At 36.4% G+C, this 18,573-nt stretch overlaps 1 protein-coding gene across 4 annotated transcripts in view; it reads left to right on the top strand.

Moving 5' to 3' along the window:
• LOC149547812 (DNA topoisomerase, type IA, core) overlaps window positions 1-18,573 on the top strand; it is a 194,169-nt gene that overhangs the window by 20,714 nt on the left and 154,882 nt on the right. For 2 of the 4 annotated variants that reach the window (XM_089791848.1, XM_089791850.1), the window contains 3 exons: window positions 12,904-12,997; window positions 13,578-13,677; window positions 14,630-14,876. In XM_089791848.1, coding sequence (XP_089647974.1) covers window positions 12,904-12,997; window positions 13,578-13,677; window positions 14,630-14,876 — 441 coding nt within the window. The remainder of the gene's footprint in view (window positions 1-12,903; window positions 12,998-13,577; window positions 13,678-14,629; window positions 14,877-18,573) is intronic. The other 2 variants (XM_089791849.1, XM_089791852.1) reach the window with 2 other exon arrangements.

Here is an 18,573-nt window from a genome sequence, read left to right on the forward strand (position 1 = left end):
CCAGTAGAAATCCCAATAGATATTTAATCAACTTCTTAAATATAATATTCAAACTCAACATAGATAGATATAATACGATGTAACAATAAAACCAGCAGATTCTCCACAAGAAAATAACCTGCTTTCCAAGATACTATTTAGGATTTGAACATATGAAAGTACGTCACAAATCAGTAATATAAAACCAACAAACTCTTGTACAACTCTGTAGATACGTTATTGCATTATACAACAACAATACAATAACCAACACTAGAAAACCCAATCTTAAATATAGATTTAAAAGTCAGATTGGAATACTAGAATAAGAACCTGTAAGTGCATGTAAAACACCTGAACTGATGTCTCCCCGGACAATGGGTTGGTGTCCACTGTCTGTTGGCACGAGGGGCTATCATCTCAAAGTAATTTGAATTCAATTTGAAACAATTTTTTCAACTTGACCCATATACTCATCTTTGTCTTGTCTATGTTTAAGAACTAGTCTATCACGACTTCGCGTAGATTTGTGGGAAATTGTTTTGCCCATTCGTCCTAGTTGGTCTGCCCGTTGGTCGACTAGATTGCCTCACATGTTCTGCAATGTTTGTACAAGGTCCTTCCTATCACCTATAAATTTTGGCAACTTTTGATTCTTGACATTGTAGACCGGTTTCGCTTATTGCCTTGCCTACAACCTTGAGTCCTACCTTGACCGCCTTAAGTACCAAATTCGAATGGAATGGTTTTTGAGTTTGGTGCATTTGACCAAAATAGACTGTTCTGACTACAATGCTTATGTGTCCTCTTGACAACTTCAGCGGGGATTGTGTCCCTCACGCATCTATTTTCTGCTACATGTTTTGTACTATGTAGTCTTCTAACCTCCAATCCTCTTGACTCCCAATCGGTCTAGTTTTGCCCACAAAAATCTTTACTCCCTGGCTGTGTACCGCCTTAAGTACCAAATTCGAATGGAATGGTTTTTGAGTTTGGTGCATTCGACCTAAATAGACTGTTCTGACTACAATGCTTATGTGTCCTCTTGACAGCTTCAGCGCGGATTGTGTCCCTCATGCATCTATTTTCTGCTACATGTTTTGTACTATGTAGTCTTCTAACCTCCAATCCTCTTGACTCCCAATCGGTCTAGTTTTGCCCACAAAAATCTTTACTTCCTGGCTGTGTAAGTTTGAGATGTCCATGTCGGGTATTCTCAATGAGATTGAATACCTGGTCACCTTCTACCACTCCTTATGTATTATCACCCTCTTTGACACGTTCACTTCAATACCCTTTGGTACTGCCTTTGGCTCACTCACTTCAATTCCTCTTGTATTCCTGTCAAGTAACTTTTCTCCTCCTTCAAGCCGTCCCTCAACAAGTCTTTATAGCCGTTGTCTCCTTTCTACTGGTTCCTCCAACCTCAAGGCCTTTTGAATGCTCTTGTACTCGTCTCCTTGTCGCCTCTGGAAATAATTTCTATCTTTATTCAATATATTTATCATTAAGTATTCCTTTAAAAGGGGTTGAGGATACATTGCTGCTTTTTGCTCTTTCTGTGCTCCTCCCTTCGAATGTTTTCTTCGTATTGTTGTAAAATTTGTTGACAATGATTCTCCCTGTTGTCTTCTTCTCATGAGTTATGAAGGGCATGAAAGTGTTGTGTCAATAGTCTTGGCAAATGACAAATCAAAGGTTCACTGCTAGACTCACCCCCAGTGAATTCCATGCCGCACTTCTAGGAATGTCGCTTCCCTTCGGACGTGAGTTTCAATGAATGCTTGATTATATTTGCAAAGTCCACTTAGAATGCTCCTTCTCCTTCAAACAATTCTTCATTTTCGTGATGACTTCTTGTTCCTTAGTCGTTTACTGGTTGGCTCATTATATTATTCTTGCTATCTACACCCTATCATCATTCCCATATTCATCTAGGCAGCGGTGCCAAATGTTCGTCCTGTAGGGTCTATGCTTAGAACAAAATAACAAACATACAAAATGTAACAATAAACATGTGGAATGTAAGAGAGCTAATAGATGCACGTTCATGTTACCCGGATAATTTTTTATGAGAGTTAATTAAGTTAATTTCAGAAAGATGGAGAGAGAGATTAATTTCCACTATTCAGCATATTCTCTCTCCTCGTACTTTAACTTCTAGAGAGAAGTTCAGGTTTGAGTTTGGATTGCTTTCTCTCTCCTTGTACTACCTCTCTCTACATACCAAAACTTCTAGAGAGAAGTACGGGTTTGGGTTGCCTTCTCTCACACAAGCCTTCTCTCTCTACGTACTAAAATACACTCTCACTACGTACTCTAACTTTTTGCCTTAATCCTAACCTCGAGATTGCAAGAACCCAAACTCTTATATCTTCAAGAAAAAAAATGGTAGTTATAATGCAGGGCAAGCAAATGGTTGATGGATCTTCAAGGCATGGAGGTATTTAATTATTGGTTTGAGGATGAAACGCTTAGTCAGAAGAAGTCTGTTCACTTATTACAATTCACTCAATAGATAATGTTTCTAAATAGGTGATGGTAGTATTCAAAACCTTTACAACAACATAGAATCTGCAAGGCATTGCGTGGGTTATCAGAAATATTTGGAATATAAACTGAGTCCCTCGGCTTGAATGAACAAAAGGAGAGAATGGAAGTATTAGAGCAGATGTGAAAAATATTGAAGTGTCTTTGCAGGGAACTCGCTTGTTGCCATGTATTGCAAATGAGGTGGCATTGAGGATGCACGCTACACATAGAGAGCAAAATAATGTGTTTTGAAACATGGTAAATATGACCATTTACAAGGCATATAACTTGTTTGGGAAATATACTAATCTCTCCTGCCGCGATATGCTAATGGAAGCACATAGTAGCATGAACATTGCTTAGCACGTTGGCAGTAATATGGTGTTGATTGCACAAACAAGGCACGTGAACAGGCTACATGCAAGGAAAATTAAGAGCAGAGGTTACGAAATGTTCTCATTCATCCTACATGTGGTAAGAAGGGAACTCTAATGCTTAGCGTGGGTGTAAACTGTTTGACTAAATGTCTTGGAAAGAGATTGTTTTATGCATGAGTTGCTGGGAATGTTAGAGAGCAAGCCGCGACATCTGGCTCAAAGCAATTTCGTCTGTGTGAGGCCAGGCCTGTGAACGGTCTTCCTTCAGCGAATACAAGTGATACATATAAGAACCGAATTCCCAACAGTTTGATGAATACTCAGACCAAGATCATCGCTCCTCTTTGACATTACATGTTTCGGTGCAAGCTTGAGTTTTTGCAATGATGTGAATTGGGAACATCTGCGTGTGACATAGTATCTCAGGGCACGACTTTTGAAAATCCCTACCACCTTATATGCGGATTTATCTATATGCAGTGAGCCAGAATTAGAAATTTCGATGTGTGAAAACAATATGCAAAAGGGTGATTCTTGATTTGTTCGATTAAATGTCTCATAAGTACATCGGATTAGATATAACCAAACTGTGTGAGTTTATGGTGATAGATAATGAGAAACATAAAGATTGGGTTTAAAGAGAATGCTTCATGGAATGCACTGGCCTCATCGATTGGTGTGCCTCGAAGTTAATAGTTTGAAAATACAAAGTTGAAGGGACATTGATCAAGGGCTTTGGTAAATGATACTATGAGGTACAAATTCCAAGGCAAAGAGCCTTTTGTGATATTAACAAGCACGATTCCCGAGATATCAGATACAAAGATGGGACATATGGAAATTGCAAACTTTTGGAAAATGATGAGCAAAGAAGATAAATCACCCCTGGTGCAACGAATGTTGGGAAGTGGTCTAGCCCATGTAGGAGGACACCCACTTGCAGTTCAATGTGCGGAATTAATTTTGGAATGTATCAAGGCGTATGATCAGAATTCCAGAGACATCAAGACCTTAGGAGGTAATGTCGTGAGAAGGCTAGATCCAGTGTCTATCTCCATCACATTCAGATTGCTAGTAAGAGAAGAATTCACAGAAATATCTAAAGAAGTTGCCCAAGGATATTTCCATAAGAATAAGAAAACATGTCTGAATGTCATTGCTAGGAGTTGGTTGGATCAACCTAGACGAGGATAGTCACAATTGCCAAGAGTGTTACACAGAAATATCTTTAATGAAGACATTTTTGATATGATAATTCTTCTCAATAGAGTGGTGGGAAATCAGACGGTTGAAGATTTTTAGGATTGATGTTTTTGTACATTAATACCATCACCACTGGAAAACAATTTATAGATTGGAGAGAAATAATTAGTGATGCCCTTCATCACCAGTTAACTGGATTCAATGCGAGTCAGGGGTTTTTTATGTCCTTGTACCTAATGTATACAATTGCTAGTATGAAGTCATGGCCTGGTCTTAATCCTTATGAGGAGTATAACCTAACCATGCAAATTTATAATTATTACCCCTAGTTGCAATTAAAACAAAGCAATGCACACTTCTGTCGGGTGAATGATGCTTTTTCTATGCTCAGAGCCAGGGAACTACAGGGAGATATAGGACTTCGAGTTTCTCCTGAAGCAACCAATCTTGTCAGTACTTATGGTAGCTTCTTCATACAGTACCCTCGGTTCACTTACATCTACATTGGAGGTTTTCAAGATTGTCCTCTCATGTTGCCTCGCTTCGTAAATGACAAGTTGGTGCTTTCAGAAGTTTGCAGGCAAATTGATCAGGTAAACAAAAAGTGTAGGAACAAAAGATCAATTCCTTTCCTAATCGGCATTGGGCACTACAATTGTCTTTCTTCTTCGGATGCTCAAAATATCGAGAGATCCATGGTGAACATAACCTTACACTCTTTCCACAGTCGTTTAGCATTTGATGGCAGTGGGTATGTTGAAAATAACTTGGCACTTGGACCCGACTATCTCCATTTCCCTACAATTGAAGATTATTGGGAAAACTGTGAAAATGACTTCGAAGTGAGGGGAAGGGACTGGATGAGATTCATAGTACAATAAATCATTGATTACAAAATGGGATGGGATGTGACAGGCATAAAAGAGGACGAGTTAGACTTAATTGATCCTTTCTTCTTTGAGCAGATACAGTTGTTAGAATTGCCATATATTAATTGGTCTCTACCGGAATTGAAAGACTTCAAGGAAAGGACCTTCTTTGTGATTCTATGAACTGAAAATTAGTTGAAGAACAAAGTTAAAGAAGCCACGACTACTAGATCAACAGGAAGAGGCAGTGAAAAGAAAAATAATAACTCCCAGGAAGGTACATCAGTTTTAGTCATTCCATCTTCTATCCCTACTTCTTCTAGTTCTTTACATAGCACACAAGGTGGAGATGATGGTAAAGATCCAGATAAAGGAGTTGATCTAGTTTCAGCATGTGAACTTAATGCGATCACCAGGAAGAAGAGATCAAAACCCAAGGAAAGGACTTTAAAACCAATTCAAAAGATGATAGATGAAGCTCCCGAGATGAATGCTTTACCATCATTAGTTTTAGATGAGATGATTCAATCCATAACATCTCCTGCACGCTCTTTGTCTCCTAAAAGTGCGGAAGCAGCCCAAGAAGTGTTAGTTGTAGAAAATGTGCATAACTTGGATTTATCATCTACAGTCCTAGAGGTTCCTTCAATAATCAGCCCATCTACCAGTACCTCAATGTCTTGGTTACAACAAAGTTTGGAGAGGAAGAAGAAAAGGATGATCCAATTGGAAGCACCAAATCTGGATGCCGTAGCTGATCTAGTGCATAAAGGTGCAAAGATAAAGAAAACTAGAATAGATTCTCGACTGGTAGTGAATCCTACCTCAGGAAACTTATTTGTTGAGATCGCACAACCAGTCGCAGAGAGACATAAATGAGGCAAGCGAAGCTGATTTTAGCATAACTAAAGTGGATCTAGGCCGGACCACCTGTGAGGGAAGAGAGCACAATTTTCAAGTGTTGGCTGCTGTCTTGATGGAACAGTCAAGGAGAGATAAACAAGCTAAGAATCAACTCAAGTGTCAAGTTCGAGCCCTTTCTTCGTGCATCCGATTGATGGTCGGTGATTCCTTTTCGGATCCTAGCTCATCTACGAAAATCATAGGAGATCCCAAGAAAATGTTTGATGAAGAAACCATTCAGGACATAGGAGAATGCCAAACTTATGGTAAGATGGTGAAAGCATGGATAAAAAGTATGAAAGAACGAGCACTAGGCCTATTTCAGGAGGTTAAGGTTACATATGCTAAAGCAGATCATATACATTAAAACATTCAAAAAGAGTTAACAACTCTCAAGGAACAACAAACATTCTGGAGAGGAATTGATGCTAATTTAGTAGAGATTAAAGGAATGGACAGCGATTTAGTCAAATCGCTGAAGTTAATCACCAGTGGAGAAGAAGAGCAAATTGACATATGGCTGGAAAACATTGGATGGAAGATTGATAGCATGAATCAACAATTGGAAGAAGGAGAACAATTCTTAAACTCCTACAAGCTACTGAAAAAGAAGGCCTTGGGGAATGTACCGATGATTGTAGAAGGTATCCCTATTAGTGAACACACTCAAGATCTAGACATATCTTCCATTTTGGTATGCGTAGAAGTAAAAATCAGCACCAAACTTGGCAGTAAACAAAGTTTAGATGCTAACATTATGACCAGATTGAGCAGTCTCTTAGTGACGTTGGACTCCTGTATTCAAAACTTACCAGGTTATGTCCTAGAGTTGGATGAAGTTAGAAAGAAACACGATCTATGCAAGTTGAAAATGCAGAGTTTAATCATTGTCAAAAACAAGGCTTTGACACAGGCTATCAAATCATTTAGAGCATACAAGGCAAACTTGACTTAGCTACTCACAACACCTACAGATCAAAGAGCAAGCTCAGGAAATGTCAGTGATCAAAATTAAAAGTTAGAAGTAGATGTCTAAAGTTGTCTCGAGTTTTTGTTTATACATTTTGTAAAGAGGTCAACTTTAGAATCAATTTTGGTTTTGGTCAATGTCTTCACTTTTTCTAATTGTAGTTAAGCATTGAAAGTTAGAGTTGGTTATGAACTATCTTCGAAGTAGTCCAAACTCTAACTTTTTGAGTAGTTACGAACTTGAAAGGTTAGAATTTCTAGAATAGCTATAAATTTATGAACCTCAATGTAATAAGGGACTTTTTTGGACTCGGAGACAGGGAACACTTATGTTTTGATAACAAGGCAATTTTTGGAAAGTGTGTACAATTGTTGTTCTTGTAATCAGTCATTTCTTATGTTCTTGGTGCTAAGAAATAAAGGAAGTCCACTTTGCGTTCTCTCTTTCTACATATCTAAAACGTTGAAATATTGATTCTTTCTTTGTAATGGGTGTTTTTTTCACGGCATTGTGCAAATGCTCATGAATGATTGAATCAACATTGTGTCAGTGATAGCTCTCAAGCGTAGCTCTTGATTGTCTTCATTAACAGTTTACATTGATTTTATGGAAACATTGAAGTCGTGTGGTGCATTCGCTATCAATGGTTTCCTTTTTATATTCTAAGTTCTAATCATTTTTATTGAAAAATAAAAAGAATTTATCTTACGAGGGAGCTGCCCCTCTAAATGCAGAGGAAGGCCGGATATCAAGGGCCTATCCAATTGTTGGAGAAATCAATTTGCCACACACTCCATTGGGCTAAATAGTGTATTTTCTAAGTGACAAATCTGTTTACCAATAGTTCATTAATCTAATAAATGCTTACAATGTATCTCAGAATGACATCAATACTTTCATAACATCTTGACAACTACATCTTTTGGAGATAAGTACTTGAACCTATATAGAGGTGTTGAGGGCATGCGAGTGCCAACTGTTGACAACCATTACCCAACTATCTACCCCTCAACAAACACTAACAAACACCAATCACCCCACAACACTTGTACATCTATTAGTCCATGTACCATCCATTCTTTGGTTTGCAATCAATTGCAGCAATTGTATGTACAAAGTTCCTCAAATCCAATGTATCCTTGCCAATCTTCCTAATTCCACCACTTTTTAAAGTCAAGCCTAGCAGAGCATTAAAATTCCCACCAATGATGAATTTTTCCTTATCTAAGGAGAGGATATAAAGGCAAAGTTCTCCCACAATTTAGCCTTATCCGCAATTTGTGTAGGCCCATATACATTTCAAAATGTAAATTCAATTGAAGAAATTCTACTCTGAACTCGACAAGCCATTCAAATGCCTTTCCTTACTGATTGGTGATGTTATTGTAGTGTTTGGCTTCCTCATGAGCCAAGGCCACCTACTGTACCATTAGCTTCTTGAAATGTACGAGCTCATCCTTTATAATATCTTGCAAACTTCGTTCCCATATCTTCATTGTATTTTGTTTCCTGTAGGAATATATTGTTTCCTAATTTAATCAGATGATTCTTGACCATCCTTCTTGTGTCAGGGGCCACCTGGCCCATGACATTCCATAAGGCGAGCTTCATTGTTTCCCAAGGTAACCATTGACTCCCTCGGTAATTTTTATTTTAAGAAAGTTTGCGACACTCAAGAAGCCCTTTTTAGTTGCATCAACCTCCCTCTTGAATTTGTTGGATTTCCTGCCCCTTTTTTTCTTACCTTTAACTATCAAGTTCAGAGCTGATTGACCAATGTTCTTGATATCGATAATTCCCGACTTACCAATACTCAATTCCTCCTCTAATTCCTTTTCCATTTCTAGATGCTTCTCCTCGATATTTTCAATCCTATAATCCTCCAGTCCCATTGTTTATGTGATTAGTACTTCCTCCAGAAAGTTTTGTTTGCTACTTCCTTGATCTTGGAATGATCCAATTACTTATTTGTGTTGTTAATAGTTTCCATAATCTCCATATTTTCTTTCCCACTGTTTAGGAATCTAGAGTTGCTTCTTTCTTCGGTGTCTACAATCTTTAGTGGCATGATTTCTTCTATCACATTGGAAGAAAGAAAACTCCTCCTCCTCTATTGCAACTGATTGTATGCAATCATATCCCTGCACCCTCAACTTGATTTTGAAAGGAATCTTCCTCTTTCTGGCTATCTCGAACTTAACATATATATATGAATCATTGATTGCTATATCCACATCTAAATCTACCAATGTTCCTAAAGATCTGCCAATCTTCTCCCAAGCCTCTTCATTCCAATATTTCATTGAAAGCCCATTCAACCAGATCCAAAATGGCTTTTCATACGACTTTGTGATGTAAGGATTGAAATTTTCATACCATTTTTTTAATGTATAAGGTTTTCTACTCCATTGTGCAAAGTCCCCCCTGTAAAACCTTCTACCACTCTTCTTATGTGATAAAGATTACAACGAAAAAGCCCTTAGTTAGGAATTTAGTAATTTTTGGTGTTGCCTAGTTTTCCTCGATCCAGTGCAAAATTGTTTTTTTATTAGAGTTGGCTCTAATGAAACAACAACTTATTCTGGCGTTTGTTAATGCTTCAATATCATCGTCTACTTCCTCTGTTAGTTCGATTACCTGCAGGGCATCCTCCGCTTCTTCCTTTCTTAGTTCCTCTATTCACATTCTTTGCCCATTGTTTGTTTGGATGTTTACTCTTTATCATACGCAGAGCCAATCACCATTTTTTCATTGTATAATCAAAATATAATATAAATATGAACTTATATTACGATGTTCTAAACATAAACCTATGGCTTGCAATATTTTGAACAAATGTCAAAGTCTTGAATATTTCGATCAAATAGTATTATGGGGTATTTCGAACAAATCATGCAAAGTATTTTGAATAGATAACAATTGTATTATTTCAAACAAATCATGCAATGGTGCTTTGTTAAACAGAATTGAAAACCTACCTCTATGCTCTACTCGAGAAACAAAATGGAGTTGTTGTAGGCTCTGTGCTCTACTCAACAAATGAAATACCCATTTTGCTTTGCTCGACAAATGAAATACAATTGCTTTCTTGGGCATCACCTTTGCAAACTCCTCTAAACTAGATATCATAAGCTTTGTCATGATCATCTATGTGTTTTTCTTTGTCTCCATTTTTCTTTCTTCTCTGGGTTTTTCTTTCATCCAGGTTTACAATTTTAGTCAATGCTTTTTGTCCGCATTATTATTATGTTTTGCTAGCGCAACAATTTTTTTAACACTTTGCAATTTTTTTTGCCAATGTTGGCATGGCATTTCCAGTTAACGGGTACATATCCCAATGAGTACTCAGTACGAGATATGCATTCCGATACTTGGTATGCGTCCCAGTGGTTTGGGTACATCTACCCATGCAACTATGCTTACATTGTACGTAAATCTCACGAGGACATGTATTTCCATTGGCTTGAGGGAAAAATCTCAAGATGGGTGTGGATATGTGTTTCAGAAACTTGAGTGAGCCTACTTGTAAATCAGTTTCCAATTGTCCTAAGGACAATTAATTTCCCATCCTCTTTAGGGTTGATGTTTAGGAAAGAAGGAAGAAGTTAGTGCTTAAGTGTGTCATCTGTCAAATGTATTATGATTCCATAATTGTTTTTATCTGATTTAAACAATATGTTATATGTCAAATGTATTATGAATCCTTAATTGTTTTAATCTTATTTAAATCCATAGTGATGTATGTTAATCATTGGGAACATTACATTTACTAGTGCAATCCAAACCCTAGTTGGGAATTCTAGGGTAAATGAAGTCTTAGTTGGGGACATTACACACCACGAAGGTGGCTTTATTACGACTATCAGCCTTTATCTTTTAATAATTTAATGTTATTATAATATTCTTTAGAAAATAATCTTTGAAAACAGACCACACACCATGTAGAACTTTGTCAAGATGCCTTGAACCTTTGTAAAGGTGGAGCTCCTAAGTTTGCTGACTACCACCTCCTTGAACTCCCCAATTACAAATCTCCCAAATCATTGGACAACGACCATGATGAGCTACTTCACTAAGCTCCATCAAGTTGTCTCATAACCCTCATAAAGGTATCCCAAGATGACAGACTCTCAAGCTAACTAGTGAACTATCATTCTGACTTGTCGATAATGGATTTCTTCCTTTCTTCAAAGAATTAGACTTATTTAAAATGCATAAAAAACAACTTCTCGTTCACCATTGTTGACATCTAGAGGATCTTTAAGTTTTCCTTTGTAAATAACATTTGATTGAAATCTATAGTTCCAAGCTGTGTGCCCCATTTTCTTGCAATGGTAGCATTTTGTCCCTCCTTTGTCTTTATTAGATCTTCTAATATTAAGTATGATGCTCTCTTAGGTTGCAAATCACATGTACCTTTGCAATAGTTCACATTTTTACAGCTAGAAGAGCTGAAATCACATCTCGCAAGCTTTTAAAGAAAGCTTCCTAAAGTAGAGCTTACTGTACTGAATTTTGAAGGGAATTGTTTAATAGAATAGCTTTAACATCTTCATTATCCTCTAGAGTCTTAATGTCTAATAGTTTTCAAAGAAGAAGACTTCAAATCATTCACATGGCTTGACATAGTGATTCCATTAGCCATCTAGAATTTGTTCATTTGAAGCATTAAGGAGAATCTTTCATTAGCTGCTACTTCTCCAAATCCATAGATGATTTTGCCAGATTAACTTATGTAAATCAGAATTAGAGAGGGCTAAGACCACTAATAGCTTTGGCTTTATCATCTCTGTACTGCCATTCCAGTACCCTTCTAACATTTGTAGGAAGTGTCCCATTTCCGTTAACTATTCCCCATAAATTCTTGTGCATCAATTATATTTAGTTTTGTACTTTTCAATTGTGAAAGTTAAAACACAAATATCTATCCAAAAAACAATCCATTTAATTTTTTTTCAGAAAGCTCAAATAACAAAATTGAAATCTTCAAACCTAGCACACATTTCAAGGACACGTTGCAAACTTTAGAAAATATGCACAATAAAAGTCACACAAAACAGTGATTGCTATCACAAGCCTTCAACAATCTACAATTCCTTCTAACAGATTCCCACAAGCTAGCCAAGCCAAGAAATCATAGTATTAAAATACCCAGAACCTTAAGCACCACGAATCCTTTGCATGCAATGACATGCAAGCAACATGGAAGTTCATGCGAGTACATGCAATTCACACATGCATAAGTTATTTTGCATGAAAACTCTTACACGATTCTTTGAAAATAAATTGCTCACACAAAAAATGCCATCCCATGATTTAACCTTGAAATCCTAATGAGTTTTTCCACAAAGATTCAACTTCATTTCACATGTCTCCCTGCTCTGATACCTTATTGCAAAAATTAATAGAACATAATATTCTATCATTTAACAAGATACAATCTTGATGAGATTCATCTCCTTATATAGAGATTGGAAAATAAACCAGTCAAATAAATAAACATCACTTGACTCACTAAAAAGCAAACTAAAAAAATAGAAAGCAAACATTTGCCCCTAAGTTGGCTTTGTTACAACTGTAATCCTTAGCTATTAATAATTTTATATTTATTCTAAATAATGCAGACTCATTACAAATTAACAGTGTCATTTTCACCCAGTATTGCTGCATACCACCAATCTTCAGAGATGCCAAGGACACATTGAGTCACATATTAAATTGGCTTAGATATGGCTCCAAGAAAGGGGAAGGAGAAATTTCAAATGGTGATCTGGCTACAGCAGGAAAGCTATTCAGTTAGGAATTGCTGAATTGGTATATGAGAAATTCATATGTTAGACTTGGAAGTGCACTACAGCTTTTTTTTGTTAGCTTAGATGAGGAGATTGTTTCCTCTCCATTCTCAATGCTTACAATAGGATAACACAGCATGAAGATATCTTATGTTCTCTCCTTTGATGCATCACTCATTTTTTTCTATCTGTTCTTCTAATCAGATTTGTCATTTTGGGATCAGTACAAAGTTAGTGTTAGAAAGCTAACATAAAAGGATATTGTATGTTGATAACAGTACTGATTTCCCTCCAACATATCAGAACTGGGAGACAACCGACCCTGTTGATCTTTTTGAAGCTCCCATTGTCAAAACAGAATCCAATCCAAAGGTGAGAAATTTGTGTCTCATCCAGTAAGTCTACTATATATTGTATAAATCTAGTATTAGTAACTAAATAATGAATTTAATAATTATAACATCTGGGTTCTTTTCTCTATGAGCAATGTCTAATCACAATTATCTCTTGCTAACAAGCAGGATACTTTTTATTGTTTTCAACTTGCTTATATGTACGAGTTTGAATAAAAATTGGACACCCAATTCTTGAGCTCCTACAGTTATTCCTGTCTATTCTTATAGCTTTTAAGATAAACTGGATGCCTTACACTTGCAATTAAAGATGATATCTTGGAAAGATTCATTTTTGTCCATAGTTTCATTCACATACTATTTATGGCTTACAGTGTATGTGGGATTTCATTCTGTTGGCATTTAATTTGAATGCTTTCCGTTCTCTTTTAATAGTATTTCATTGTTTTAACAATTTATTAATTGGAGGAATGCTTTTCAAAGGGGTTAATCTCTGTACCCTTCACCACCACTCCTGCTCTTATCTATATTGTCTTTGAGATTTAGATGCAGATACAAAATTCTGAAGTAGCTTGACACTTGTTGCATTTTGATTGAAGGCTCACATTCCCAAGCATTTACAACAAGAAGCACGAGGATGTGACTACTTAGTATTGTGGCTCGATTGTGACCGCGAGGGCGAGAATATATGTTTCGAAGGTACTTAATGTATTATAAAAATATAGTTATAAATGATAATAAAATATAAAATATAGTATGCTGAGGAATATATTTATTAGATATTGTGAAAAAGACTTAGGAATACACTGAAGTTCATGTGGAGAAATCAAGGATGAGAACTAACCATTGCTTTGTGGCTTAAGATGAAAAATATAGTTTTCAATAGCATTGAAATCCCTCCGTCAGAGACTCAAGTGATGCCCTAATGTTGTTGTATATCTTCATTATTGGTGATGACCTCAAGCAGTTAGCCCCTTCTGGCATTGGCTCATTGATAATCACTGATTCTAAGACCCACCTCTTCAAAGATGTGCATATTGCTAGCGGGTTTGGAGCTGAATCATTTTAAGATTATACTTTTCTATACTATGGATGTCACTCTTTGTTTGGAAGAAATTGTCATTTTCCTACATCAAACTCTCTCTCACTCTATCTATTTATACATTTCTTGACTGATTGGCTGTGATCCTTTGTTGATATTATGAAGAAAAATAAAAAATGTCACCTCTGGCATCAACATTTTTTAAATCTCCAGAGAAAATATCAGCTGAGAAGCCATAGAATGTTGAATTTTCTCTTCATTTTCTGTTTGTTCAAGTTTTTTCAGAAGGTTTCCACCATCATATCATTTATATCATATTTTTTGCTCCCATTGTCTTGAAGCCACTGAAACTGAAGTTATATATAATATCTGTAATCATCTCTGAATATTTTGCCACCTTCGAATGTTCTCTGTGTTAGGCAATGCCATTATTTCTGTCTGTTTATAGGTCTTGTTGGAGAGCAACAATAAAAATAAATGATACCATATGTTTCATTAGTTTTAAGTTTTATTGTGATGTACTAATTTGTGGTGCAAAGTCTTGTCATGTCTGGACACTTTTTTCAATGCTACTGTAATATGGTTGGCTCAAAATTGTGTGCTTGCCAGTAATAGATTGTACTCTCAATATGCTGCGGAGGGGACCAGGTCAGCAAGTTTTCCGTGCGCGGTTTTCTGCAATAACTGAGAAAGACATAAGTAAAGCCATGAATAATCTTGTTGAACCAAATAGAAATGAAGCGCTGGCTGTTGATGCGCGTCAAGAGATTGATCTAAAGGTTGGAGTTGCATTTACAAGATTTCAGACACGTTATTTTCAAGGCAAATATGGAAACCTCGACTCCGGTGTTATTTCGTATGTTCCGTACTCTTGATTGAAACATTCATTATCATATGTTTTGCAATTACTGATGTTTGGCATGCTCAAGATTTCAATTATTCTATTTTGCATATCTTATTTATTACAAAGAAATAAAAAGTTATTGCTTTTATTGAATTATTAGGAAAGTATCATTTTGAATTTAATCAAACTAAGCTGTAATCTGCAGTTGGTTAAACTGTTTAAAAAATTGGTATCTTTAACTACATAATTTATGGCATTAATAGTAATAATTGCAATTTAATTTGATTCACAATGAAGCTGTAATAACCCCAAGCCAGTTATAGCTTAAACAAACATCAAGTTTCTCCATAAATCAATGGTTTGACATTTTGTCAAACACTTGGTGCACAACTCTGTTATAATTGTATATGACATTGGAATGTATTTGTTTTTTTGTGTATGTTTTTAGAATATAAAGGCTTCACACTAAAATTCTGAAAACAAATACAGAATTGATCTGCTTTTAACAAAAGCTTGATGTTGCAATTAAATTGCTCAAATCATGTACTGAAAATTACATTAATTGATAAAGAACCTGAATTTAGCATAATTGTGGATTTTCCTTGACTAGCAACCTGATCACAAACCACTAGAAATTGAGCCAGGCCACCAAGGAAACAATCGCAGGCCTCTAGATTTATAACAGCAGACTGTATAGAGGTGTTTGCAGATTATAAACAAGCCAATTGCCGCTCTAGAGATGAATGACAGCCTCTGAAATATGCACAGGCGTATCGAAACCCCCACACACAGGTGTACTTTGATCACAACAACTCCAATTAGCTCACGCTTGGGTCAAGAAATGACTACAATTTCGCACATATTAATATCCACACTCGAATTGGCTGAACTTAGGTAATGATGCAACAAACCCTTCCCAATTCGCAGGCTGAAATGCAATTAAGTTCCCACACAACAATGTCTCCCAGTTACAATCAAAACAGAAGGAAGACTCCACAATTCAACCTATAACAATAATCAAAATTAATTCACAATATCTCAGCTGTGAATTACTTCAGCAAGGTCAAATTACAAACAACTAAAAAATTCTTCACAGACAACAAAAGCAAATAATCAATCGAATACCTTTTCTCATCAAATGTCCTTATATATAAAATCTCCAAATGGCACCAGTTTCTCAAAAGAACTCCACTTACACAACATTAAAATATAATAAAATGCCATCAATATAATTTATTAATTGCTTTTGGCTCCAAAAATGGCCTTTTCCACCATAACTTAATATTTTCACACGCAAGGCCACTATTTCTTGTTCCCATGATTTAAAACTTTTCATCCCGGTTCTAAGAAGCTATGATACTGAGGTGACCAACCAACAACAACAACAAAAATAGCAACCTCAATGTATTTAGATGAGTAATAATAATAATTCACCCATCTTGTGAAAACAACTGAAGAAGCACCAGAATTGAAATCTGACAACACCGAAGTGATCCTGATGATGAAAGACGATGAATGAACCTGATGGGGTGACTGTTGTGAGGTTCTCACACCATCGCCCCAAAACTTTGGGGACCCCCTTTTTTTTAATTGCCTTGGAAAATTATTTCGAAGTTGTCCAAAAATTTTGAGCCTTGGACGCCTTCAGGCAAATGGGGAGACTTAGCTTATTTTCACCCAGTTTTGCTTGATTTTTCAGAACAACCAATTTCATCCCTAGGTCGGACAAAATTTCAAGAAGCAACATTTGGTAGGATAAAATTGTAAATTTGTACTTAAACGTTTTCTTTTGAAAATCTGGAGATAACTGTGTAAATTTGAACAATTTTTCGAAAGGGAAATTTTCTTAGACTTGAGTTTTGGAAAATCTTAAATTTTTTCTTTGGTGAAAATTTAAATTTTGTAGAAATGAGGCTGAATTGCAAAATCGATTTTTGACTCTAGAGGTAATTTTATTTTTTCTCATAAAATTTTAAATGGCATAGCAAAATTGATTTGGAGGAAAATTGCAAAAATTGGCTTTAATGGATTAAAATTGCCTTGAAAACTTTTAGCCTTTAATGAAATTGGTAATTTAATATTGAAAAATGGCTTTTGGTTAGCCAAAATCTAATTTTAATGACGTATTAATTACTAAATCCTCATTAAATGGAAATATTTAACATCTCTAAGGCACCATTTAATTTCTTTTTCCAATTTGGAACTAATTGGCAATTTAAAAGGGCAGTTTTCATTTTGACAAAATTAAATTTTAGCTAAGTTTTTAATTGTTGGCCATAATTTTTGTTTTTTTCCCCTCCAGGTCCAAGTCGGCCAGCTTGGGAAGGCTTGTGGAGTTGGGTATAAGAGGAACCTCCTTCCTCTTCTTTCCTCACTTCTCATTTCCAGCTCTCCTTTATTTGGCAATTTTTTGGCAAAGGCAGATTTCTCCATGGTTGGGCGAATTTTCTTCTTGGAGCAACTCTTTGGTGTGGAGCGATTTTCCTTGCAAGGCAGTTTTTTCTCCATTTTTTGGTGATTTTGGTCTTGAGGGCAGATTTCCCTTCCATTGGCGATTTTCTTAAGGGCAGATTTGGCCCTTGTCTTGGGTGATTTTTGGTGGGAAGGTAGATTATTCATGGGGTTGGCAATTTTTTTGCAAATTCTGATTTTTGCAAGGAGCTGTTTTTTTGCCCTAGGTTGGGCAATTTTATTTGAAGGTGAATTGCATGGTAAAATTCTGATTTGGAAGGGATTTGAAGTTCTTGAGGTTTGATCCTAAATTCTGAAAAGTCACTGTCTGGCTATTGGTTAAGGTGAATTTTAATCATTTAGAGTTGAAAGGGGTCCTTAAGCTGACATTCTTCTTTCGTTCTAATCTAAGGATTGCCTCCCTTGGTTCTGCTTGTCTCTTGTCCACCCTTTTACCATCCTGTTATAGGGTGACGAGATGGGGTATGTTAGTACAAGCAAGAATCCTAAGGGGACAAACACTAAGAAAGACAAAGAGGATATGATGCCCAAAACACCTTTCTTCTCGAAAATGAGGCGAATAACTGATACCAATGTCGGTACAGTAAACATGATACAGGTAGAGGTGACTTTTAATCATTTAGAGTTGAAAGGGGTCCTTAAGCTGACTTCCTTCTTTCGGTCTAGTCTAAGGATTGCATCCCTTGGTTCTGCTAGTCTAATTGTCCACCACTTTACCATCCTGTAATAGGGTGATGAGATGGAGGATGTTAGTATAAGCAAGAATCCTAAGGGGACAAACACTAAAAAAGACAAAGAGGATATGATGCCCAAAACACCTTTTTTCGCAAAAATAAAGTGAATAGTTGACACCAATATATACAGATAAAGGACAGACTAAAGGAAGGACAATCCCCCTTTGGAAAAGAAGATATACGGGAAGTAGTTGCACATCACAACCTAGGCGTCGACACTTCCATTACAACCATGATGAGCAATGTTGGGGCTGTGCTTGATTTTGAGGATATCAGAGAAGAGGATATCAATGAGACAGATTTTGGATCGAGGTTGGATGAGTTAGGAAAGGTTGCTATCAAGAAAAAGCATTTGGGCACCCTTTCCTCTCTCAATGCTTTTATTGGATTTGCGAAAGATATGAGAAGGATCATGAAAAGATACTACAAGCAGCAAGCAGCGCGGTGAAGTCAGCGGAACTTAGGGCGAAGCACACACCTTGTCCTTCTATGGAGGAAGATAA

The sequence above is a fragment of the Cupressus sempervirens genome, chromosome 7 (genome assembly GCF_028749045.1).
Source record: "Cupressus sempervirens isolate cs-2001-9-10 chromosome 7, ASM2874904v1, whole genome shotgun sequence".
Taxonomy (NCBI): domain Eukaryota; kingdom Viridiplantae; phylum Streptophyta; class Pinopsida; order Cupressales; family Cupressaceae; genus Cupressus; species Cupressus sempervirens.